A 24,967-nucleotide genomic window follows, 5' to 3' on the forward strand; every position below is an offset into this window, starting at 1 on the left:
GATCAATATATATGACTGCCTATTTATCACCATTTATTGGTCCCAGAAAATCCAGGGGTTTTTTTTCAGTAAATATTTATGCCTAAAACAAATTTTCTTTTGCTTTTTTTTGTTTGTTTGTTTGCTTTTTTGTGCTCCTGATATTCTGCCAGCTATTATTTCCCTATTTTAAATTAACTACAAGTGAAAATGTCAAAAATTGAGAGCCCAGGGCACAAAAAGCTTGGATCCCACCAATTTTTTTTTATTTTCTGCATAAATAAATGTTTTAAATAAATCCTTATTCCATTTTCAGTGACTTTCTATCCATTAATGTTTGTAAATAAAGCAAAGTAACCCTGTATTTTATATCTTACGATATGTTTGACTGATAAGTAACGTTTAATTTCTTGGTTGCAATCCTAACATTATTTGAACATACTTTTGGATTTAATAAATACTATAAACTTACATCATATATGAGTGTATAGTTTTCAGTTGGTTTATGTTTTAATGTATGAACTGTGATAGACCCAGGCCAGTTGGGTGTAGCAGAAGGCAGATATACTGGCCACTGGATTAACAGTTTTCTGTTCCCTGACTGACCAGAGCAGGGAACAGATAGCGCGGGACCCACAGGGACAAGGTCCGAGCTCTGCCACAGAACATAGTATTGCATGAAAGTGACAAATATTTACATGAACTAATTCCTAAGCTATGTATTATAGGAATGGGGTTTGATATCTATTTGCAGTATTCATATTTAGCAGGAGAGGGATATGTGTGTTCCATGTTGAGATATTACATACTATTCATTATGAGTTCATTATTTTTTAAAGGTGAGGTCTGCTTGGGTCATAACATTGTTATTGGCTGCTTTTATACTAAATAGTTGGAAGATTACAGCGTAAGTTGTAAAGTTGCTGGACGATCATGTATTCTGATATGAAAAATGATAACACTTTTAGACCTAACAGCACATGTACTGTAATGTGTGGGCGAAGGTTGTCCTTTATAGATGTATATGGCAAAATACAATTTAGATGTAATAAACCCCACTGTTATAATATGTTTCAGAGTAACAGCCATGTTAGTCTGTATTCGCAAAAAGAAAAGGAGTACTTGTGGCACCTTAGAGACTAACCAATTTATTTGAGCATAAGCTTTCGTGAGCTACAGCTCACTTCATCGGATGCATACTGTGGAAAGTGTAGAAGATCTTTTTATATACACGTATTTTTTCATGCTTTGTGTGTATAAAAAGATCTTCTACACTTTCCACAGTATGCATCCGATGAAGTGAGCTGTAGCTCACGAAAGCTCATGCTCGAATAAATTGGTTAGTCTCTAAGGTGCCACAAGTACTCCTTTTCTTTTTACTGTTATAATATGTTGTGTAATCTCATACAAGATATTATAGAGCACATATGGTGTGGACAATCACATGGTATTTTTACATTCGTTTTTAGTAGCATTAATTAGCCAAAATGAAAAATAAAGAGCGAGAACTGACAGAGGCACATATTGTGTAAGTTAGTGTGAAGAGGCATTAGCTGCTCCCAGTTCTCTCTCCACAATCAGTAAGATGTCTCAACACAGTGTTACCCTGTGCATGGCTAAGATTCCAGACTCTGTAATCATGAGTTATCCACATGCCTTGTAATAAGGTATCAATAGTAATTTGATGTTAAAGGAACCACATAGAAGATTTGACAAATAAAATGATTATCAATTTTTTTCTCATTAATTCTTTCTTTTATTACTGAAAAGCATCATAGTAAAGTTTAAGAGTTCTTTGATTAAGTTTTCGTCCTGTCTGTTCTGTTGACTTGTTTGGCAAGTCTCTGGACTTCAACTTTGCCATCTACAAGATGAAGCTAATAAAGCAGAGTTCAGAACTTATGTTTACATTCTCTGCGTCACTCAGTGTGGTAAAACATTATAGAAGTGAGGAGTGATAAATCTAATCTCTATACATATTTTAGAATTCTGTCCATTTGTTAATTCTTTCTTCTTTAAAAGAAGGAAATATGTCTCTTATAGGAATTCAGTGAAAATGGAATGCAGGAAATGACTTGCAGGAAAGGAGGACTTTTCAGATGAAAAAACTGCATGGTACTTTAATTATAAACCCTGAAGGAATTAGTGTGGAGTTTTTTTAATCTTTGAATATTGATCAGTGACTTTTTACCCTTTTTTGCAAATACAACACACAAGACCTTGAATTTACAGTTGGGAATGGGAATCAGTGCTCCTTGGTCTGCTTTCCAGCTGTATGGTTCTATACGACCATGGACAAATCAGTTCAACCCAAGTTTTCAGAAGGGTCCATTAATGTGGAGTGCCCAGTTGGAGATACCTGTAGTGCTCCCTCGTTCTCCAGTCCGGATGGAGGCCCCTCTGCCTCGTTCTGTTCGGGTTCAGTCCTCAGGCTTGGGTCACATCGGGGGGCAAGCTGTAAACAGTCTAGAGCTCTGGGTCTGTCTGACAGAGGCAAACAGACAACAACAGTCTGGGGCTCTTGCCCCATGGCGGGCAGCGCCCGGCGTAGTCTCTAGCTCATAGCCCCTCAATGGGGCTGACAACACTTAACAGTTGTCCTTTGGCTGGGCTGGTAGCAGGCTGTAGCCTCAGCCTCCCAGCTCAGGCAGCCAGCAAATACACCAAGTCAATAAGCTGTAGCTCTTTGGGCGGGGCAGAGCAGGGAGCAGGCTTTAGCTTGGGCTTGTGGGCTCAGGCAGCCAGCCAGCAAACAAACACAGTCAATTAGCTCTGGTCCTTTGGGTGGGGCAGAGCAGGGAGCAGGCTGCTCAGGCAGCCAACAAACACACACAGTCTTGGAGTTCAGGTAAGGGGGAGCGCCCATACAGTCTAGGGGCTCTGAAAGGGGTTTACACATCCAGCAAGCAGTCTAGGGTGCTAGCAGGGAGGTTCACAGAGCACAGGCCTCCTGGCCTAAAGTGGGGAGTCTGCCATCCCGGGGTTGGGATGGCAGGGGGACGCGGGCCCGCCCTACTCCACCGCGTTCCAGCCCAGGGCCCGAACAGTGGCAGAGTGGTCTTTCACTGGGTCGGCAGGGTTCCAGCCACAACACGCCGACTGAGATGCAGTCAGCCCTGTAGCCAGCCAGTCGTGGGCTGCCCCTGGGCTACATCCTGCCTCCCCGGGGTTTGGTACCTCTAGCTTCCACAGGTTCTCAGGCTCCTCGGGGTATACGGCCGCTGGTAGTCCTGGCAAGTCCTCATCTGTGTTCATCTCCTCTGGGGACAGGGCACGGCAGGGTACAGGTTCTGCTCCTGGGTGCTGCAGCAAGGCGGAGGCATCTGTCTTCTCTGCTGGCTCCAGCCCAACTCTGCTGCAGAGCCTTCCTTTCATATTTCCTGCCCCGCCCTGGTACTTCTCGGGAGGGGGGTGTGGTAGGGTGGGTTTGGCTCCACCCACCAAGGGGAGTGTAGTGCTCCCTCGTTCTCTAGTCCGGATGGAGGCCACTCTGCATCACTACAATACCCTTCTGATTTTTGGAGATGCTGAGGACTTGGAGCTCTTATGGTCTTCAAGTAGAGTTTTGGGAGCCCAGCACTCCTAGAAATCAGATTTGAGCTAGCTCTGTGTGAGCGGACAACTAGTGTACAATTACAGTATTGCCAACCCCAAGTGTACAAAAATCTTGAATCAGGCCCCCAAATTCATGGGTTTTAAAAAAAAAACAATACATTTTTGGTTCTCATTTGACTTCTGGTTTTTGAGTCTTATGGTTCATGTTCCCAGGCTTTTCCACAACCTTAAAGGCTAGAATCTTGGAGGGGTAGGGAGGATGTTAAATGAAAGATGAGATTCTCTTGTAAGCAAAAGACTCCAAGAGCTACAGCTTTAAGAAAACCAGCAAAGATCATGACATTCATGATAAAATTAGGAGAATTGGTAACATTGCACATCAGAAAATGTAACCTCTGTGCTTGGTGTTACTTAGCTGCCTTGTGGATTTGTTGAGAGACTTAGATGTCTTTGTGATGTGCTGTGAAATCCTGAAATGAAAGCTAATTTTATAGCTGAATAGTGTTTTATTAACCTTCTTCAAAGGGGTGAGAAATGTTATTCATATATTTATGCAGCTTCTTCTGGCTGAAATCAGAGCACAATGCACTGTAATTTTAAAACATTACTGTTAGGTGGCTGGAGCAAGTTATAGTGAGTTGTTTTACTCAGATTTTTTTCTTCCTCTCTTCACTGATTTGTAAATATTTCAATAGTGTACATAAATGATTCCTGGTCCAACTTACTGTTGGTGTTTATAGCGACATCTAGTGGACCTATTATTCAATAATATGCAACACCTATAAATATCACCTCTTACTGGTAGACCAGCGCTTCCTTTTACTTTAGTTTATTCAAACATGTTTTTCAAGTGTTTCTAGTAAACCCTTATAACAAATGTAGTGTGTATTTGTGTATTCTTGAGAGTCAGCACTTCAATTTATTTTTTTTATGACTTTAGACAGAAGACCCAACCATGGAAAGGCCATACACATTTAAGGATTTCCTTCTCAGACCAAGAAGGTGAGGGGTTTTGTATCCAACAAAAATTCTGTTTAACTAACTTAGTAAAGAAATAATACTTTATTTTTAAAATAATACTGCTTGATTAATCTCCTTTGTTAATATTGTCTTGTTCTTTAGCCACAAATCTCGGGTGAAGGGTTTCTTGAGACTGAAAATGGCCTATATGCCAAAAAATGGAGGACAAGAGGAAGAAACTAGTGAACAAAGGGAGGAATCTGAGGTAAGAAATTTCACTTATTTCCCTTACTATTTCCCCCCAGTCCCATATTATAACCATGTTGAAGTTTTTGGGCTCATTAAAGACCAGGTATAAATCTCAACACAATGCCATCCTGTAGTACATGGAGGAAGGGTAAATGATGATTTTTGAAGAAAGCGACTAGAGGAAATTATTCGTTTATTTAGTCTCCTCTGCCTTTGTCATGAGTCATTTCAAGTCAAGGCCATTATTGTACATTTTGCTGTCATCAGAAAAATAATGCATTTAAGACTCCTTCCTCCAAAGAATCTACTTAATTATAAGATTTTTATCTTGATTAGACAAATAAGTCTGTCTCAGTTTATTATATTTGTGTCTTTTTGAACCTGGCAGTTTTTCTTCCTTTAGTGCCCAGACAAGGTGCACTAGCTAGCACCCCCTCACCTACCTAATACCCCTCTTTCCCCCCCCCCACCCAAAAAAAAACAACAACCAAACCCTCCTGTACTGAATTTTCGTTAAGTGATATATTTCTTTATTTTGGTCCATTTTTATTGCTACCCATTTAATTAAGTTTTTGCTTTATTTTCCACCAAAAAGGAACCTTTTTCCACAGCCATATTTTCATGATGAAAGCAAGCGTCTTTTTGTTTGTTGTATCATTTTAGTGTTCACCTTTCTATTACAAATAATTTTAAAATGAACTTACTATGTTCTCTTTGATTTTTACTCTCTTTCATTCTTTCGTTCACTCCTCTTGCCTTTCCTTTTTAAGAGCGTGTATCTACACCTCTTTTTGCTCCACTGTTTATTCCTGTGGTCTAATTTTGAAGTCACATTTTTTTTTATATTAGTTACCTTCATAAATAATTTTAGAAGGATTAATAAATGATTAATAGATGCCATATGCATATGTACAGACATAAGTCATATATCTTATGCATGGTTAAAGGATATCAGGAGAAGGTGTTATAAAAGCAATCCATAAGCAGCCTGTTGACCAGTGGACTCAATAATAATTGATTAACCATTGATTAAAACATTTACAATTTATTATCCCTTTATAAACTATTTCTTCAAGGAACCCTAATATAAAGTGTGGCCAATTTTAAGTACCACTACTTCTCTTCTTCTTCTTTCTACTTCCTTGTTCCTGTCATTTTTCCTGGAGCAAATGTTCTCACTCTTCTTCCCATTACTTCCTTCTCACTCTCATTTCCTCTACTTCCACACTCTCATTCCATCTTACTCCATCACTGTGTTGTCTATCCACCATTCTCATTCCCTCTCATTTTTCCACTCTTTTCTTCTATGGTATCCTCTTACCCCTTTCCCCACTGCACTTGCTTTCCTTTTCTGGAGTCCGTGCATCATTGTATTTGGCTCAGTGAATATCTCTGCCCATTGTAAAACTGCATTCAAAAAAGCTAACTATGTTAAGAAATGGGATGGGGAATAGCACCTGAAACATTAGAATGCCTTTATACTTTTATATTAAATCAGGGCATGGCCTTACCTAGAATCCTGTGTTCAGTACTAGTCACTCAGTCTCAAAAGGATAATGCAGAACTGGTGAGGGTTCAGAGAAGAGCAACAAAAATGATCAAAAGGCTGGAAAAACTCCCATATGAAAAGAGTGAAAAAGGATTTGGAATGTTAACTTTAGAAAGGAAGTGAAAAATAGTGGACATGATAAAAGTATATAAAATAATGACTAATCTAGAAAGGGTAGATTAGGAACTTCTGTTCTCCCTCTCTTCCATATCTCATAATACAAGAACAAGGGGCATTCAATTGAGTTAAAAGGTAGAAAATTAAAAACTGATATACGAAAATACTTTTTCACACAACACATGACTAATCAGTGGAACTCATTGCCACAGGAACTCATTGAGGCTAAGAATTTAACAAGATTCAAAAACGGACTGGACATTATATGGCTATCAAGAATATCCGGATGATATTGCGGATGATACTAAACTGGGAGGAGTGGTAGATACGCTGGAGAGCAGGGATAGGATAATGAGAGATCTAGAAAAATTGGAGGATTGGGCCAAAAGAAATCTGATGAGGTTCAATAAGGATAAGTGCAGGGTCCTGCACTTAGGACGGAAGAACCCAATGCACAGCTACAGACTAGGGACCGAATGGCTAGACAGCAGTTCTGCGGAAAAGGACCTAGGGGTGACAGTGGACGAGAAGCTGGATATGAGTCAACAGTGTGCCCTTGCTGCCAAGAAGGCCAATGGCATTTTGGGATGTGTAAGTAGGGGCATAGCGAGCAGATCGAGGGACGTAATCGTCCCCCTCTATTCGACATTGGTGAGGCCTCATCTGGAGTACTGTGTCCAGTTTTGGGCCCCACACTACAAGAAGGATGTGGATAAATTGGAAAGAGTCCAGCGAAGGGCAGCAAAAATGATTAGGGGTCTGGAACACATGACTTATGAGGAGAGGCTGAGGGAGCTGGGATTGTTTAGTCTGCAGAAGAGAAGAATGAGGGGGGATTTGATAGCTGCTTTCAACTACCTGAGAGGTGGTTCCAGAGAGGATGGTTCTAGACTATTCTCAGTGGTGGAAGAGGACAGGACAAGAAGTAATGGTCTCAAGTTGCAGTGGGGGAGGTTTAGGTTGGATATTAGGAAAAACTTTTTCACTAAGAGTGTGGTGAAACACTGGAATGCGTTGCCTAGGGAGGTGGTGGAATCTCCTTCCTTAGAAGTTTTTAAGGTCAGGCTTGACAAAGCCCTGGCTGGGATGATTTAATTGGGGATTGGTCCTGCTTTTGAGCAGGGGGTTGGACTAGATGACCTCCTGAGGTCCCTTCCAACCCTGATATTCTATGATTCTATTCTATGATCCAGCATCATAATCAATGGCAACAAATATTTTGGAAGGAATATTAGACCTTGTGCTTCAGGATGAGACCTATGCTGCGGGATAGATTATTCCTCATCTGATTACTGCAGGGTTCTTCCTCTGAAGCATCTGGTTCTGGCCATTGTTTGGGTCAGGACACTGGACTGAATGGACCATGGGTTTGATCCAATATGGTGATTCCTGTGTTCGTCTTTGTCTGACAGTTTTACACTCTTCCTGCATACGTGCTTTCTCTCTTCCCCTCTTACATACATGTGTTCTGCCTCCTCTTCAGGGAAAGTTCTGACTCCCTCTGTACAGTGTAGCAGTGTAGCTGGGGGTAGCTCAGGTGATGGCTTGGGCTAGCTGCACACCTTTGTACCCAGGGGGTCTGGGCAGGCATATACTCACGTGGCTAGCCCGAGTGGCTACTTGCAGTACCCCCCAGTTACACTGCTATTTTTAGCATACTAGCTCAAGCATACCCTCAGGGCACGTCTACACTTAAAAAGCTGCACTGGCACAGCTGCACCACTTCAGTGAAGATGCTACAACACCGTCGGGAGAGCTTCTTCCATGGGCATAGTTAATCCACCTCCACAAGAGGCAGTAGCTATGTCGAGAAGATAAGCTCTCCCATTGGCATAGCGCTGTCTACACAGGGGGGTTAGGTTGGTATAATTGCATCACTCAGAGGTGTGGATTTTTCATACCCCTGAGCAACGTAGTTCTACTGATGTAAGTTTGTAGTGTAGATCCGGCTTTAGTGTCATCTGTCCCTCCACCCTGTGGTGAGACAATAATAATAAACTACCTTCCTGAGTGACATAAATTATGCTGGCATAAGCTTCTGCTACTTGTGGAGGTGGGTTTTTTTATGCTGATGGGAGAGCTCTCCCCCATCGGCATAGAGTGTCATCACCACATCTGCATCACTGCAGCGCTGTACGTATAGACATGGCCTAGGCGAGAGAGACAAGCTTTCGAGCCACACAAAGCTCTTCTTCAGGTCTGGAAGAGGTACTCCCAGCATCTCAGCTAAATGTGAGGTGGAACAGACTGTTTAGTAGTTAGTAGTTGTTGGAATAAGCCATAAATCCAGTGTTTCTGTTGAGTCCATGAATTTAAGCTCCCAGGCTAGTCTTTTGAAAGTGTGGTACAGGTTTCCTTTGAGGATGAGGAGAGAGAGGTATGATATAGAGCGATCGCTCCGTGAAAGGTGTTCACCCAGAGGTGATGGGGTGGTGTTGTCTTTTATCATTTTCCTGTGTGAGTTCATTCACGAGCATAGGGATTGTCTGGTTTCATCCACATAGTTGTTATTGGGGCATTTAGTGCACTGGAGGAGGTGTTGTGACAGACATGTGTCTTGTCCGTGGATCTTGAAAGGTGTGCTGTGGGAGGTGTTGATCATTGTAGCAATGGAGATTTGTCTGCAGATTTTGCATGTGTGGTTCTGGAAGGGTCTGATGCCGCTTTGAGTTGGTGTGTCCTGATCTGTAGGGAGCTTGCTTCTGATGATGATCTTGGAGAGGTTTGGAGGCCTGAAGTGAGAGTTAAGGGAAGATTTCTTTTGGATGACGTCCCCATCGAGTATTGGTTGTAGTTGTTTGATGATACCCGGTATGGGTTCCAGTGGGGAGGGGTGACATCCAGGGGTATGCTGTCAGAGGGGGTTTTATTTCTGTATTGAAGCAGGTTCTCTGGGTGTTTGCGTGGTCCATTTCATGATGGGATCTGCTTCTCTGGTGGAGTGTCCTTGTTTGGCGAAGCCTGTTTTAAATGTATTCAGGTATATATATCCCGCACTTTCTCCTCAGCATATTCTGTGGTATCTGAGTGCCTGACTGTAGATAACAGATTTCTTGGTGTGTTTGGAGTGGTTACTGGATCTATGAAGGTAGATATGGTGATCCGTGGGTTTCTTGTATATAGTTGTCTGTAAGGTTCCATTGCTGAAGCTGATTGTGGTGTCCAGGAAGTTGATGCTTGTGTCGGGATGTTCCAGAGAAAGTTGAATGGATGAGCGGTGGTGGTTGTAGTTGTTGTGGAAAATCTATGAGGGAGTTTAAGCTGTCTGTCCAGAAGATGGAAATATGATCTGTGTATCTCAGGTATCCCATTGGTTTTCTGGTGCTCTTGTCAAGCAATTCTTCTTCAAGGTAGCTAATGAAAAGTTTGGCATATTGGGGAGCCATCCTACTACCCATGCTGTTCCCATGGTTTGAACAAAGTATTTGTTGTTGAATTTAAAATTGTTATGGGTGAGGATGAAATGGATGAGTTTGCTGGTGTGTTTGGGGTGGATATCTGAGGGCTGTCCATTGTCTTGTCGACATTTGAGGCAGGCAGCTTATGCCATCATTGTGAGGTGATGTTGGTGCTTAGGGAAGTGACATCTGTGGTGGTAAGGATGATGTTCTAAGGCAGGTTGTTAATCTTGTGGAGTTTGTGGAGGAAATCATTTGTGTCCTGGAGGAAGCTGATTCTCTGTGTGGTGAGTGGTTTGAGGATGGTTTCTATGAATCCCAATATTTCTTTGTTGGGAATGCTGTGGCCAGATATGATGAGTTTGCCTGGTTCTCTTGTTTGTGTATCTTGGAAAGCATGTAGAAGGCTCCTGAGGTGGTTTCATGGGGGATGAGTTTCTAGAGTTTCTCTTTGAGTTGTTTATGATCAAATCCTTCCCTATCCTTAAGTTCCAGGGTAAATTGTGGTGTGGGGTCGTCTTTGAGTTCTTTATAATAAGTGGTGTCAGAAAGTAGTCAGTTGGCCTTGTTATTGTAGTCATCACGGTTGAGGACTACAATGGCGCCCCCTTTGTCTGCCGGTTTGTTCACTATCTGGTTTCAGGGACTGTATGGCTGACCTCAGCAGTGGAGAGTCTATGGTGGATGTGATGTTTGTTAAGAATTTCACAGTCAGTTTTTTTCATGAAGTTATCATGGTTATGATCAAGAGTTTGGTTTCATCTGCATTGTGGTGTCCAGTCAGATCTCCACCCTCCTAAGCATCTGCCCAGCCTAGCAAGAGGGACATGTACTGATGATTATGATAATGTTTAAGTTTTGGTAACAAGTTAATCTCCCTCTTGCTTCTGATGTAGGTACTGATGCTCTATACCTTTGCAAACACACCAGCTCTTGCAAGTGATTCTGAAACTCTACGTTATTCAATTACAGTAGTTCTATTATGATTTTTCTTTCATCCCCTCTTGAATACTTTCCCTCTTCTGCAGTTTACTCAGTGATTAAAAACCTTCAGAAAAATCTATCCAAGTATTTTATATTTGGCATAAACACAATAGAATACATTAGATAAGTCTCCCTTAGGAGGATCACTTTGATTCAACTGTCTTCATGCATTTTTCATTGTCACTTTCTTGGCAGGACTGACTTTGCAGAGTGTAAAAACTCATTCAGTCACAGCAGTTGCCTTGCAGTAAATTTATATAACATTCTCAACTCTTGTTTTGTTCTAATTTCAGTTAGATCTCACAGTGGATGCTAGTTAAAGCCCAATTGTTGTTTTACTCTACCATGAGTCTGCAGTTGTCATATGTCCATATTGTGACAGTAATCTCTGTTTTACTAAAAAGTAAATTTTTGGAGGTATCTCATCCTAAAATATTTGTCTCTCTCAGCGGGGGGAGACCTCCAAAGCAAATCTGCATTTCCTGGTAATTAGCACAGCACCTGTTTTAAAAAATTAACTTTTTTTCAAAAAAAATTATAGGAGTGAAATATTTATTGATGAATTTACAATTAGTGGATTGAAGCTGTCATAAACAGTCACTATACAATCTAAAATAGGTCTCAAAATATTACATAAGGCAAAATGAATAAATACAGTAATTATTTACCTGCACTGGAATTTGAAGACACCACTGCCATTAGTAACATATTATTTGAGAGGTTTCAGAGTAGCAGCCGTGTTAGTCTGTATTCGCAAAAAGAAAAGGAGTACTTGTGGCACCTTAGAGACTAACAAATTTATTTGAGCATAAGCTTTCGTTAGCTACAGCTCACTGTGTGGTTAATGAATTACTTATAAGGCTAAGTACACTTTTCAATGTATAAAAAACAGCAGCATTTTACTCAGCCTTTGTTCCCTGTGCCTGTTTTGTATTCCGCGTCATTCTGGGCTAGATCCACAAAGGGACTTACACGTTGCAATGCTCAGTGTTGCAACATCTAATTTTTAGGTGCCTTGCCATCCAGTGGAATCCGCAGCCCTCAGTTAGGCACCTAGGCACTCTATATAATGCATGTGAAGCATTTGGGATTCACACAAACCAACATGCTGAGCAGGGAGCCATCTTAGCTGCCCAGCTGAAAATTCCAAGGAGAGGGGTATGTCCTCAATCCTGGCCTTCAAAGGGACTTATCTTTGCTTAAATTTCCTCCTCTGCATGGTGAGGAGAAGAGCTTTAAAATTGGGTCTCCCTTCTCTCAGGTTAGTGCCCTAACCACTGGACTTTAGAATCATTCTCACTCTTTCTGGCCCAGTGCACATTTAATTATTTATACACAGTGGAACAGCTTCAACAAGAGAGACTGAGAGAGCCCCACATCAGGATATCCCATAGTTCAGTGCTTAAGGGAGAAGTGGGAAATCCAAGTTCAAATCCCTTGTCCCTCTCATCCATTTCCCACTTCCACTCCCCCAGCCATTTTGTGTGAGTTTAGGCACGCTCAGAGCATGCCTACCAGATCAGGCCTAGCAGGCAAGATAGGCCAAGGAATGCCTAGTTTGAGGATCCTGCTGTGGCTTACGCATGAGATGGGCACTTGGGTGCCTAGACAGAGGCAGCTACATGCATGCTCACTGGTAGAAACTTAGGTGAGACTTTAATGCTGGAAACTCAGACTCCTGAGGATTTTAGGCACCTACAGAGCAGGGGCAGCAGAGTGCGGGCTTTGAGGACCTCCATGACTGTGAAAAGTTGAACTTAAATGTCTGAAGTGGCAGTTAGGTACCTGAGTCCTTTTGTGAATCTATCCCCATCTGCCTAGCTAAAATATGATTTTATATATCTTTACTTCATGAGCTAGATCTCCTTCTGCCTCACACAAGGTCCTAATATTACAGGACTCTGAACGTGAACATGAGAAAGTGAGCATCATCAATTCCAGTGGAAGTCAATGGGAATGGAGTGCTCTTAGGCCGCACTTAAGCAAGTTAAGCGTGCTTAAGCGCAAGCGTAACTTTGCACATGTGCAGCTGGGGGGAAAAGTTGCAGACTAGGGGTAAGAGGAGGTTTTTAGGTTCAAATGGGGGTAGAATTTGGTGTAGAGAATCTTGTTACTGAGGCTGAAGCACAATCTAGAAAGAACCCAAACTGACAGCTGGTGACACGAGTACAGGGCTCTGTGCTAGGAGATCTGATTCTAGGATGGAGTCCTAAGAAAAGTAATTTACTAGGGGGTTGGGAAAAGGACAAAGCATACAATATATTTTTAATACATTTTAACTTGCCATCGTCTCGTCTCCTTGGACAATTAACTGGTCTAATTTCTGTTGAGAAGTGAACTTACTATAACACAGTGACTGTTAGCATTATACAAAGTACTTGCTAACACTGAAGTGTTATTGAGATAGTTTAAATACATCCTATGATCTGAAAAGCTTATACTTTTTTTTTTTTTTTTGCCAAGGTATGAGGCATATTGTATAACAGTGGGACAGGTTCTGTTTCATTCAATTTGAATTTTATTCTTAATTTTAATTCTTAATCCATCACTTCAGAAACTTTTAAATGTAAGAAAACATTATACCCCAAATCCACAGGAATTTAACGTTTTTTTGTTTAACTTAAATTTTATCATTTTTTCTTCCTAAGCGTGCATGGGAGGTGGTTGACTCCAATGACTCTGTATCTCATCATCAAGAGGAGTTACCACCTCCTCCACTGCCTCCTGGATGGGAAGAAAAAGTGGACAATTTGGGCCGTACTTACTATGTCAACCATAACAACAGGACAACTCAGTGGCACCGACCAAGTTTAATGTAAGTGTCAGAGCAGTTCAATAAATTGGTGGAACATGCAAGATTATCAGTGAGGATGGTGATTCTTTCAAACAAGCATTATTATTATTATTATTATGAATTCACAATAGATATCCCAGGCAGTAGGCTGAACTAATCTTAAAACAAAAGACCTAAAGACCTAAAAATGTTCATACGTTGTTCTTTACAATAACAGATTAGCTGTAAATTTGATGATAATTGTGATAAGCATCTGGGAATATAATCTGGTCTGTGTGTGTGGGTTGTTTGTTTGTTTTTTCATAAACCAACCACTCTAGTTAGATGAGAATTAAAGGCTGAGGTCCTTCACTTGGAGATTAAATTGTACTCATTTAAAAAGTGGTATTCTCTTTTTTAAAAACCTGTGTTGCAGCTAATGAAACACACATCTGGACCATTTTACTATTTTAGACAAATCTGGAATTAATCAATTTTTTTATATGAGGCAATCTCCAAGCACATACAAAATCTTAAACACTTGAATAAGTGTTCATTACTACAGGGACATGGGCACAGGAAAAAATGAGAGTTTTCTGTATATAATAGTCCCAGTTTGAAGCCCGGGGATTCCTTAAACACATAGGACCTGATACAGAATGCACTGAAGTCAACGGATGTCTTTCCAGTGACTGCAGTGGATGCTGGATCAAACCCATAGAGACAGGTTCTACAAGGTGTTAAGTGTCTTCTGTATGTTGCTGAATGCCCTCAACTCTTAAATGGCTTTAGTGGATGTTAAGGGTATTCAGAAGGATTGGGCACATGGTAAAGTGCTTATTACAAATATCATACCCTATCCTGCCTTGGGATCACCTAAATCAGGCCCTTGTACCTAAACAGAATTCCACTGGCTGCAGATTGTAGAAATTAGACCACTTATGTTAACAAACTAGAGGGTAATCTAGTTGAGCCCTCCATATACATGTTATCTCTGTAAAATAGAATTAATGAACAAGTTTAACTGAACAGAATTGGTTGTAATTAGTTTTGCTGCTTCAGGATGTTGGTTTACGTCTTGATGTCTGGTCAAGAAGAGGGATTTTTGGTTTTTTTTGTTTGTTTGTTTTAACCTAGCCCTTCTCTCGCAATTCAGTTTTTATAAAGGCAGACTGACTTCCTCTTTCATTGAGCCTCACTGACAGGGGGTCAGATTTATGTAATTTGTTAATTATATTTACATAGTAACCATACAACCTAGATCTCTGCTCACCATTCCTCTTTATAATTTGTATGCATATGATATTTCTCATGCAACTCCCATTCACAAGTTAAGGTAGGCTCACACTGAAAGGTAAAATCTGACACGTACTAGAGCTGCAAGAGCCTTGGGGACATTTACAGAAGGAAACAATGCAGCCAGCCTTAGGGGTGTTCTCTGGCCTGCCTGGTTAGATAATTTACAGTGGCTGTGTTGAAACTGAAGTTCAGGCAGTCACCTCAAAAGCCCAGCTTACTCAGTAGGATGACATCTCGCCTGACACACATTTGTAGAGATCCTGAAGTAAGGAAGCGCCCTTGTAGGTCACCAATCCGTAGGAATTTTCAAATTATCTTATATCTATAATGTTCAGTTTTCCCCTTATTTATAGATGTCAGTTGAAGCTTAGAGACACTGGCTTCAGTGCTGGTGCATTTGATAGTAAATTATAGATTTTTCTTAATGGTGTTACAACATTTGAATGCAAGGGGACTTATGGTAAGAAGCTGTCAGTGTTTTTAATGTCCTGTCAGCTCTTCTTGAACCTCACATATGAATATCTGTAAATGATTTGGTAGTTGCATTAAATATTGGGGGAACAGAGAGGTCACAAAAGGTATGAGGAGCTATATGGTTATTGGAAAATGCCCTAAACAAAGAGACATATCTCCTTACGAGGGTTTAAGAGCTCTTCAGTTTTATTCATGTGTGGTCTAGGTGTCAAGATACCCATATTAGCTTTGTGCCATTATAGATAAGTTATTTGTACTTTCATGTGTGTATATAAAAAGCTTGCATATTAGGTACATAGATGTATTGTGGAGAAAGTGTGAACAGCAGTACAGTATTCTAACTACATCATACCCATATAATAGTTAACACAAATTGACCAAAAAGGCTATTAGGGACATATTGCAGGTTATTGGGAGGTCTATGCAGACTAGTTAGATTATTTATTTGTTAAGAATGTGCTTACAACAGGAATTATAAAAGAGGAAAGCGAAATCTACAGCATACCTACTGAGTTTAAATGAAGCTAAAACTATTTCACTTTGCTAAGAGATTCTAATATACACCAAGATGTGTAATTTATGTAATCTTCTACTGATGGCAGAGGTCCTTCCATGTTCTTAATTCTATATTTCTTCTTATTACAAAATACGGTAGGCCATGCATAATTGAGTAAGGTAAGATCTCTCCTGACGTCAAACACTTAGATTTATTTTCCTGTTTGACATGTAACTACTCTTCTTCCACATTGGGATAATTATTACAGTAACATCTTGTGAATATTAATTTATATTTATTATCATAATTATGTAAATCTGTGTTGTCTACATTTCTTAAAACCCTACTGTTTGTTCTAGGTTTCCTCTTAGTTAGAGATTTGGATACTAATATTTTTATGCAGACAGTGACTTCTAATTAGAATGTATATTTATTAACAATAACAGTTGTAATAATTAACATGATGTTGTGCCTTTTTATTCTGTATGTTTTACATCACTTTTAAAACCAACTGATATAATGGAGTTTGGAATTCCTGAATGATGGGCTTGTACTCAGTTGTCTTATCACTGTGGACTTGTCAAACAAACATGATTTCATTTTCTGAGTACAAGTTTGGTTGATAAAGATAATGGGGTAGATGTAATATATTGAGGTTTTGTAAGGCATTTGACTTAGTACTGCACAAAAACCTGATAAAAAAAATAGCACAATACAATATCAGTAAAGAATATGTTAAATGGATTAAAAACTGGCTAACTGACAGATCTCAAAAAATAGTTGTCAGTGGGGAATCATCCTCATCAAATGGGGATGTTTCTAATGGAGTTCCATAGGGCTCAGTACTAGGCCTGATGCTATCCAATATTTTCATAAATGATCTTGAAGTAAATGTAAAATCACTGCTGATAAAATTTGCGCATGACACACAGGTTGGCAGAGTGGTAAATAATGACAAGGGCAGAGCAGTCATACAGAGCAATTTGGTAAGCTGGGCCTGTTCAAACAAAATGTGTTTTAATACAGCCAGATGCAAAGTCATACATGTAGAAGCAAGGAATGCAGACCGTTCCTACACAATTGCGGGGGGGCTGGATCCTGGAAAGCAGTGACTCTGAAAAGGATTTAGTGGTCGTAGTGGACAAACAACTGATCAGAAGCTCCCTGTGTAATGCTATGGCAAATAGGGCTAATGTGATCCTGGGATGTATATATAAGGGAATTAGAAGTAGGGAGGTGGTTTTACCTTTGTATACTTCATTGATGAGTTCTGGTGCCCAATTCTGGTGTTCATGTTTTAAAAAGGACACTGCAGAATGGAGAGAGTACAGAAAAGAGCCATAAAAAGGATTGGAGGGCTGGAGAAAATGCCTGAGAGTGAGAGAGTTAGAGCCCAATTTGTTTAGCTTATCAAAAAGATTGATTGACTGACTGCAGCATATAAGGGCCTGCATGGGGAGAAAATATTGGGTCCTAGAGTGCTTTTTAATCTAGAGGAGAAAGGCAAATAACAAGAATGAAGGGCTGGTAGTGAAAGGAAGACCAATTTAAATTGGAAATTTAGGCACAGATTTTTATAATGGGTGATTAATCAGTGCAACAAACTACCAAGGGAAGTGGTAGATTCTTCATCTCTTGATAGCTTCATATCAAGACTGGAAGCCTTTCTGGAAGCTGTGCTTTATAGTGGTCCCTTCTGGCCTTGAATCTATGAAACAGAAGTAGAAAACCTGGTGGCTCATGTGAGTGCTAGTAGGCTGTGTATCGTCTCACTCGCAAGTCATATTTCAAATATAGCCTACTCAGGTAATGAGGAAATGTGGTGATGAGAGTTCTAGGGTCTGGGTTTGTGGCATGTGGCCTGAGAATCACTTGTGCCCCTTGAGGCTGTAAATCATATCTGTTGAAAGTGATGGTTATGAGGAAACTTCTTTTCTTAACACGATCGCCTTTGAAGGCTACAATTTCAAGCTTCAAGGGTCATACGTTGTAGGGGCAAGGTTGCAGAAGATTGGCGAGGAGCTAAGTGGTGGACTGAATACGTGACTGGATGTAAGCGGAGGATGCAGGCAGTTTCAATTAACTTTGTCCGACAGACCCTGCCAAAAGATATTGTAGCATAGCTCAGGATATTTTTGCCTGCAAACAAGTTAGTTTATGTAATAAACATAAATCATACATATAAGAATGTAACCAGCTGTGACCCCATATAACCCCGAGATAAGCGCAGAGAATATAGTGCTGCAGAGGACTCTCCCCCCCACCCCCCGGCAGAGTCCTGCCTGGTCAGCTGTCCCGAACGGCCAGAGTCCCCTGCAGCCACTCCGCACATCCTAGGGGCTCTCCGCGCAAATTGGAGCGTAAGTTCTTCCTTCAGTAAAGTGTAGTTTACTATTCTTAGGCCTGAATGTCCTCCTTTCGCTGGTATCTCCCCCGCCCTTGTGGGCACATAAGTGCAATTCCCCATTACTTCCAACATGCTCCATGCATCAGGCCTGAAGGGGAGAGAGGTGTAGGAACTGGCTGTTGTGAGCCTGTGCCTGCTTGGGATTCCCTTGTGCTAGGGGGATCCCCAAAAGGGGAATTATATGTGGCTTTCACTCCCAACCACTTTGCATTTCCCATTGATGATTCCCCATGAGGGAATCTCTAGCAGGAACAGAGCCAAAATATGTTTTCTTTGTCCCCCTCTCCACAGTCCCTGGTGCAGGGAGCATGTTGGGGGTGGGGAGAAATTGCTGGAGAACAATGTGATTAAATTACTTAATTTCTACTTTGTGCAAAGGGGGCAGAGCAAATCAAGAAATCTAACCCAAAGTATTGATTGTGGCTCCCTGAACTTCCTGAAATAACATATTCAGTCCTCTATCTATGTGAAATGAGTTGGTGGTCCAAGGCCAGTTCTTTCTCAAGAGGCTTCCATATCAAAAAATCTCTGAATAATAAATACCATCCTTTGTTGGCAGCCTCATCAGAGAGAACTAGGATTGACTTAAGCATAGAGATGGAAGTAGCATCTTAGCTCTTGTGATGGTTCCTCAGGAAATGATGTCCAGTTGTGGGATACCTACTGGAGGTAATGGGACAGGTGTGCCTAGAGCTAAAGGCCCATCCCCTCAACCGGTGGGGCAGAACCATTGAACCCAGACTACAAAAGAATTCTTGGATCTACAAATGAACAAAACAGGAACAAGAGTGAGGTAAAAAATTAAAAATCAAGGAACCAGAAAGGGATGCTGAGCAGAGAATCCCAGACAGCACCTCTGATCCTCTAAGGAGTCAGTGGACACCACCCAGGGAATTCTTCCCAGAGACTTGACCAGATAAGAGACTGGAAATAGGCCCTGCAGTTGCAGAGCACACCAGGAGACTTTGTGGGGCCACCAGTGGGGTGTCCCTAAATAAGGAAGTGCAGGAAAAAGCGCAGCCAAAACCACTATAAGAGGTTCTGGAGGAGCCAGAAGAGGGGCTGCAGCCTGGCATACTCTATGTAGATGTTCACCAAGGTCTCGCTTTTGCTGCAAAAAGAACAGGTGTCAGGATTCTCTGAACTGTACCTGATGTACGCTCATGGCTCCATAGAGGAGCTGCCTGCTAATATTCCCAGCAGCCCATGGAATCAGAGTGGAGTTCAGACTGGCCTGCCAGTAAGTGGTAGCAGGTCCCACCCCTTGGTGTTGGGACAGGACACAAAGGCAAGGAAGTGGATGGGAGGCACACAGTTCGGAGACGGACTGGCTAGATGGCCTTGAGCCTGCTCAGGTTGTGTGCTGGGGATGCCTGGGGCAGAGGGTGATTAAAAATCCCAGAAGGCCAGGAGTGAGGGGTGGGCAGGGAACACTGACCCGCAGGACCCGCTTGTTATAAACAACGGAAGTGGGTAGTCGAGGCTGTCCTAGTCTCCTGCAGCACCTGGTAGAACCATAGAATATTAGGATTGGAAGAGACCTCAGGAGGTCATCTAGTCCAATCCCCTGCTGAAAGCAGGACCAACACCAACTAAATCATCCCAGCCAGGGCTTTGCCAGACCTGGTCTTAAAAACCTCTAAGGATGGAGATTTCCACCTTAGGTAACCCATTCCAGTGCTTCACCGCCCTCCTAGTGAAATAGCGTTTCCTAATATCCAACCTAGACCTCCCTCACTGCAACTTGAGACCATTACTTCTTGTTTTGTCGTCTATCACCACTGATAACAGCCTAGCTCCATCCTCTTTGGAACCCCCATTCAGGTACTTGAAGGCTGCTATCAAATCCCCCCTCACTCTTCTCTTCTGCCTCTCTTTGTAAGTCATGTGCCCCAGCCCCCTAATCATTTTTGTTGCCCTCCGCTGGACTCTCTCCAGTTTGTCCACATCCCTTCCGTACTGGGGGAACCAAAACTGGATGCAATACTCCAGGTGTGGCCTCACCATTGCCGAATAGAGGAGAATAATCACATCCCTCGATCTGCTGGCAATGCTCCTACTAATACAGCCCAAATGCCGTTGGCCTTCTTGGCAACAAGGGCACACTGCTGACTCATATCCAGCTTCTCGTCCACTGTAATCCCCAGGTCCTTTCTGCAGAATGCTGCTTAGCCAGTCAGTCCCCAGCCTGTAGCGGTGCATGGGATTCTTCCTTCCTAAGTGCAGGACTCTGCACTTGTCCTTGTTGAACCTCATCAGATTTCTTTTGGCCCAATCCTCCAATTTGTCTAGGTCACTGTGGACCTTATCTCTACCCTCCAGGGTATCTACCTCTCCCCCCAGCATAGTGTCATCTGAGAACTTGCTGAGGGTGCAATTAATCATAGAATCATAGAATATCAGGGTTGGAAGGGACCCCAGAAGGTCATCTAGTCCAACCCCCTGCTCAAAGCAGGACCAATTCCCAGTTAAATCATCCCAGACAGGGCTTTGTCAAGCCTGACCTTAAAAACCTCTAAGGAAGGAGATTCTACCACCTCCCTAGGTAACGCATTCCACTGTTTCACCACCCTCTTAGTGAAAAAGTTTTTCCTAATATCCAATCTAAACCTTCCCCACTGCAACTTGAGACCATTACTCCTCGTTCTGTCATCTGCTACCATTGAGAACAGTCTAGAGCCATCCTCTTTGGAACTCCCTTTCAGGTAGTTGAAAGCAGCTATCAAATCCCCCCTCATTCTTCTCTTCTGCAGGCTAAACAATCCCAGCTCCCTCAGCCTCTCCTCATAACTCATGTGTTCCAGTCCCCTAATCATTTTTGTTGCCCTTCGCTGGACTCTCTCCAGTTTATCCACATCCTTCTTGAAGTGTGGGGCCCAAAACTGGACACAGTACTCCAGATGAGGCCTCACCAATGTCGAATAGAGGGGAACGATCACGTCCCTCGATCTGCTCGCTATGCCCCTACTTATACATCCCAAAATGCCATTGGCCTTCTTGGCAGCAAGGGCACACTGCTGACTCATATCCAGCTTCTCATCCACTGTCACCCCTAGGTCCTTTTCCGCAGAACTGCTGCCTAGCCATTCGGTCCCTAGTCTGTAGCTGTGCATTGGGTTCTTCCGTCCCAAGTGCAGGACCCTGCACTTATCCTTATTGAACCTCATCAGATTTCTTTTGGCCCAATCCTCCAATTTGTCTAGGTCTTTCTGTATCCTATCCCTCCCCTCCAGCGTATCTACCACTCCTCCCAGTTTAGTATCATCCGCAAATTTGCTGAGAGTGCAATCCACACCATCCTCCACATCATTTATGAAGATATTGAACAAAACCGGCCCCAGGACCGACCCTTGGGGTACTCCACTTGATACCGGCTGCCAACTAGATATGGAGCCATTGATCACTACCCGTTGAGCCCGACAATCTAGCCAGCTTTCTACCCACCTTGTAGTGCATTCATCCAGCCCATACTTCCTTAACTTGCTGACAAGAATACTGTGGGAGACCGTGTCAAAAGCTTTGCTAAACTCAAGAAACAATACATCCACTGCTTTCCCTTCATCCACAGAACCAGTAATCTCATCATAAAAGGCAATTAGATTAGTCAGGCATGACCTTCCCTTGGTGAATCCATGCTGGCTGTTCCTGATCACTTTCCTCTCATGCAAGTGCTTCAGGATTGATTCTTTGATTCTATTGATTCTTCTTGATTCTAATCCCATCATCCAGATCATTAACAAAGATGTTGAACAAAAGTGATGTGGCACTCCGCTTGATACCAGCTGCCAACCAGATATCGAGCCGTTGATCACTACCCATTGAGCCCAAAAATCTAGCCAGCTTTCTATCCACCTTATAGTCCATTTATCCAATCCATACTTTTTTAACTTGCTGGGAAGAATACTGTTGGAGACCATATCAAAAGCTTTGCTAAACAAGATATATCACATCCACTGCTTTCCCTGTATCTAGAGAGCCAGTTATCTCGTCATAGAAGGCAATCAGGTTGGTCAGGCGTGACTTGCCCTTGGTGAATCTATGTTGACTGTTCCTGATCACCTTCCTCTCCCACAAGTGCTTAAAATGGATTCAAAATGATGGGTGATATACAGGGTGAGCAGCCCCATGCACTGGCCGAGCGCCACAGGGTCCACCCAGTCCCTGCAATCATAGTCCAGGAGGTCTCTGATTCTGATGGCCCTGTAGATCTGGTTGCTGAAACCAGCTTCCAGATGCTGGGGAAGTCGTGGTAATAAGATAAACAGCTTATGTTATTACCAATAAATTAAAAACCAGCAGTATCTTATTAAAGGGGAAAAGGCAAAATACATTTATTGTGAATACAGAATCATAGTAAGCAGTTAGTTATAGCTATAACATTCCATTCAATCTCATATTTATTCACACATTTATTCATGCACACACACACAGGTTCTGCAAGGTTGTTATCATAGTTTCCAGCCTTAGAGTTGCTCATGCCAAGCCACTGGCCAGGTGGCCTGGACATGAGGAGGGAGCAGGGCCTCGTCAGATGCACATCTGATGCTCCTGGAAGTTGGTTTGCAGAATCAGACCCCAAAGTTCTCACTTTCTAGAGTCCATTTTTATAGGAATTTCTTCCTATGCCAGTCTATGGGAATTGCTTCATCATGCTGTTGCTGAATCAATCAGCAGATAGCACATTCCTGGCGGCTCCATGCTACTAGATGTTATCTTGTTCTTTGGTTCTCCCATTCTTGAGGCTGTTGGGTGGATTCCAGTCTGCCCTCCGGGAGTCCTCTGGTTATTTCCACTTGACGCCTTCTTCAGCCGATGGACACTGGACTCTTAGGCTGGCACTTCCCTGATCATTCAGTTATCCACACCAAGCATCCATCCACATACATCCTCTATCTCTATTTTAATCACAATTGTTAATACAACAAAAGGGGGAGGAGTCTCTGGGTGCTGTTTCTGTTGTTACAGAGTATTGCTTTGAGTCTCTCTCTGTGTGAATTGCTTTGAGAACAGACTCTGTCTTAGAACGTACTAACACAATTAGCAGCTTGCAAGTTTCGCACATAGAGAGAGAGAAACAGTACCAAAAACCAAGAGACCTCTTAATTAGTAATACCCTGGAATTTAAACTCTGGGGAATCAAACTCATTTGTGATTTTAATTCAGAACTACTTTAATATGATCCAACACTCATGGGTGGAGATAAAAGAACTACCAGTTGTATTGGAGCCCTGAGAGGTGGCGGAGGAAGGTGTGCACTAGCATGTTCTATGCCAGATGACCTGCACCATAAAAGAATCTCTGCAGGGCTGAAGGCAGATGGCATGTACCTGGCTGCAGGTATAGTCCAGGCCCTGTCCACCTCTCCAGGAGGAAGCTCAGGACACCTGCAGAGACCTAGTACTGTGCCAGCCAGAAGAACTCTAGGATTGTCTTTTGGAAGCTGGCCAGAGTCCCTAGGGGTGGGTGCTTGGTTTTGAACTGGTGCCAGAGTATGGGCAGGACTAGTTGGTTGATCACGAGCACACACAATGGTGGGGTAGTGTATTGAAGTGTTGGCTGCTCTACCTGTTTTATATATAAAGGATTTCAGTATCTAATGTTGTCAGAGTAGCTGCAATGAGTACTAAAATCTGTTCTGTTTTTTTTAACTTAAACAGAAGTCCTGTGATTGACTTCAGATTTTATTTGCTTTGGGCTAAGGGTTGATCTTTTTCATTACTTGTAGATGGACAGAACATCTTGAATTACAATGCATTAATTTAGCATTAATAGTTTTCCTGTTCTCCCCTCTATCCTTGCTCGTTTCCACAATGTCCAGTGATGTTGCATCTGATTCGGACAACAACATCAGACAGATAAACCAAGAGGCAGCCCATAGACGGTTTCGTTCTCGGAGACACATTAGTGAGGATTTGGAGCCTGAGCCTTCGGAGAGTGGAGAGGCATCTGAAGTATGTACAGGTCTTGAAATCATTTCCTCAACAATAAGAAACTGTTCTATAGTGTTACAAGAGTCCCTATAACTAAGTTAAATCCCTCCAAACAGATTCCTTTTAATTATAAGTTAGTTAATACACAATTTTTGAGATAGCTGCCTGAGCCAAATTCTGGTGATAATTAGGTGGAATGAAACTGAATGAGGTGCTTTTTCCAAAGCCGTGCAAATTCACATGTCTAACTTGCCATAATCTTTTTCCTTTTGTCAGCCCTGGGAAACCATTTCAGAGGAAGCGAGTATAAGTGGAGATTCCTTAAGCCTGTCATTGCCACCACCCCCAGCTTCTCCAGTCTCTCGGACCAGTCCTCAGGAGCTGTCTGACGAACTGAACAGAAGACTTCAGGTCACTCCTGATTTCAATGGGGAACAATTTGGTTCTTTGATTGTAAGCATTGTGCTCACCATATATATTACTGAACTAACCTTAGTTACTATTAAGTCTGATATGGTCTGAATCATCCATCTGTTAGGTAGTAGTTGGAAGGTATTATGAATCAAGTATTGTTTTACACTTGAGAGTTGGGATTCTTGTTTTAATAACTTCAATCTTGTCCCATAAATTGATATTTGAGGTTGAACAAGAGCAAGAATTATTATTAAATATGCATTTATCTTCTAAACAGTGAAAGATCGTGGATAAAATCCTGCTTCCACTGAAGTTAATGGAAGTTTTGCCATTGACTTCATTGGAGCCAGAATATTTCCAGTGTCTTTAAAAACAAATCTGGC

At 42.0% G+C, this 24,967-nt stretch overlaps 1 protein-coding gene across 12 annotated transcripts in view; it reads left to right on the forward strand.

Moving 5' to 3' along the window:
• Positions 1–24,967, forward strand: part of NEDD4L (NEDD4 like E3 ubiquitin protein ligase) — a 371,283-nt gene that overhangs the window by 271,214 nt on the left and 75,102 nt on the right. For all 12 annotated transcript variants that reach the window (XM_073343628.2, XM_073343623.2, XM_073343622.2 and 9 more), the window contains 5 exons: positions 4,475–4,536; positions 4,657–4,759; positions 13,440–13,606; positions 24,059–24,191; positions 24,447–24,623. In XM_073343628.2, coding sequence (XP_073199729.1) covers positions 4,490–4,536; positions 4,657–4,759; positions 13,440–13,606; positions 24,059–24,191; positions 24,447–24,623 — 627 coding nt within the window. In that variant the 5' untranslated portion in view covers positions 4,475–4,489. The remainder of the gene's footprint in view (positions 1–4,474; positions 4,537–4,656; positions 4,760–13,439; positions 13,607–24,058; positions 24,192–24,446; positions 24,624–24,967) is intronic.

Source organism: Lepidochelys kempii, chromosome 5 (assembly GCF_965140285.1).
Source record: "Lepidochelys kempii isolate rLepKem1 chromosome 5, rLepKem1.hap1, whole genome shotgun sequence".
NCBI lineage: Eukaryota > Metazoa > Chordata > Testudines > Cheloniidae > Lepidochelys > Lepidochelys kempii.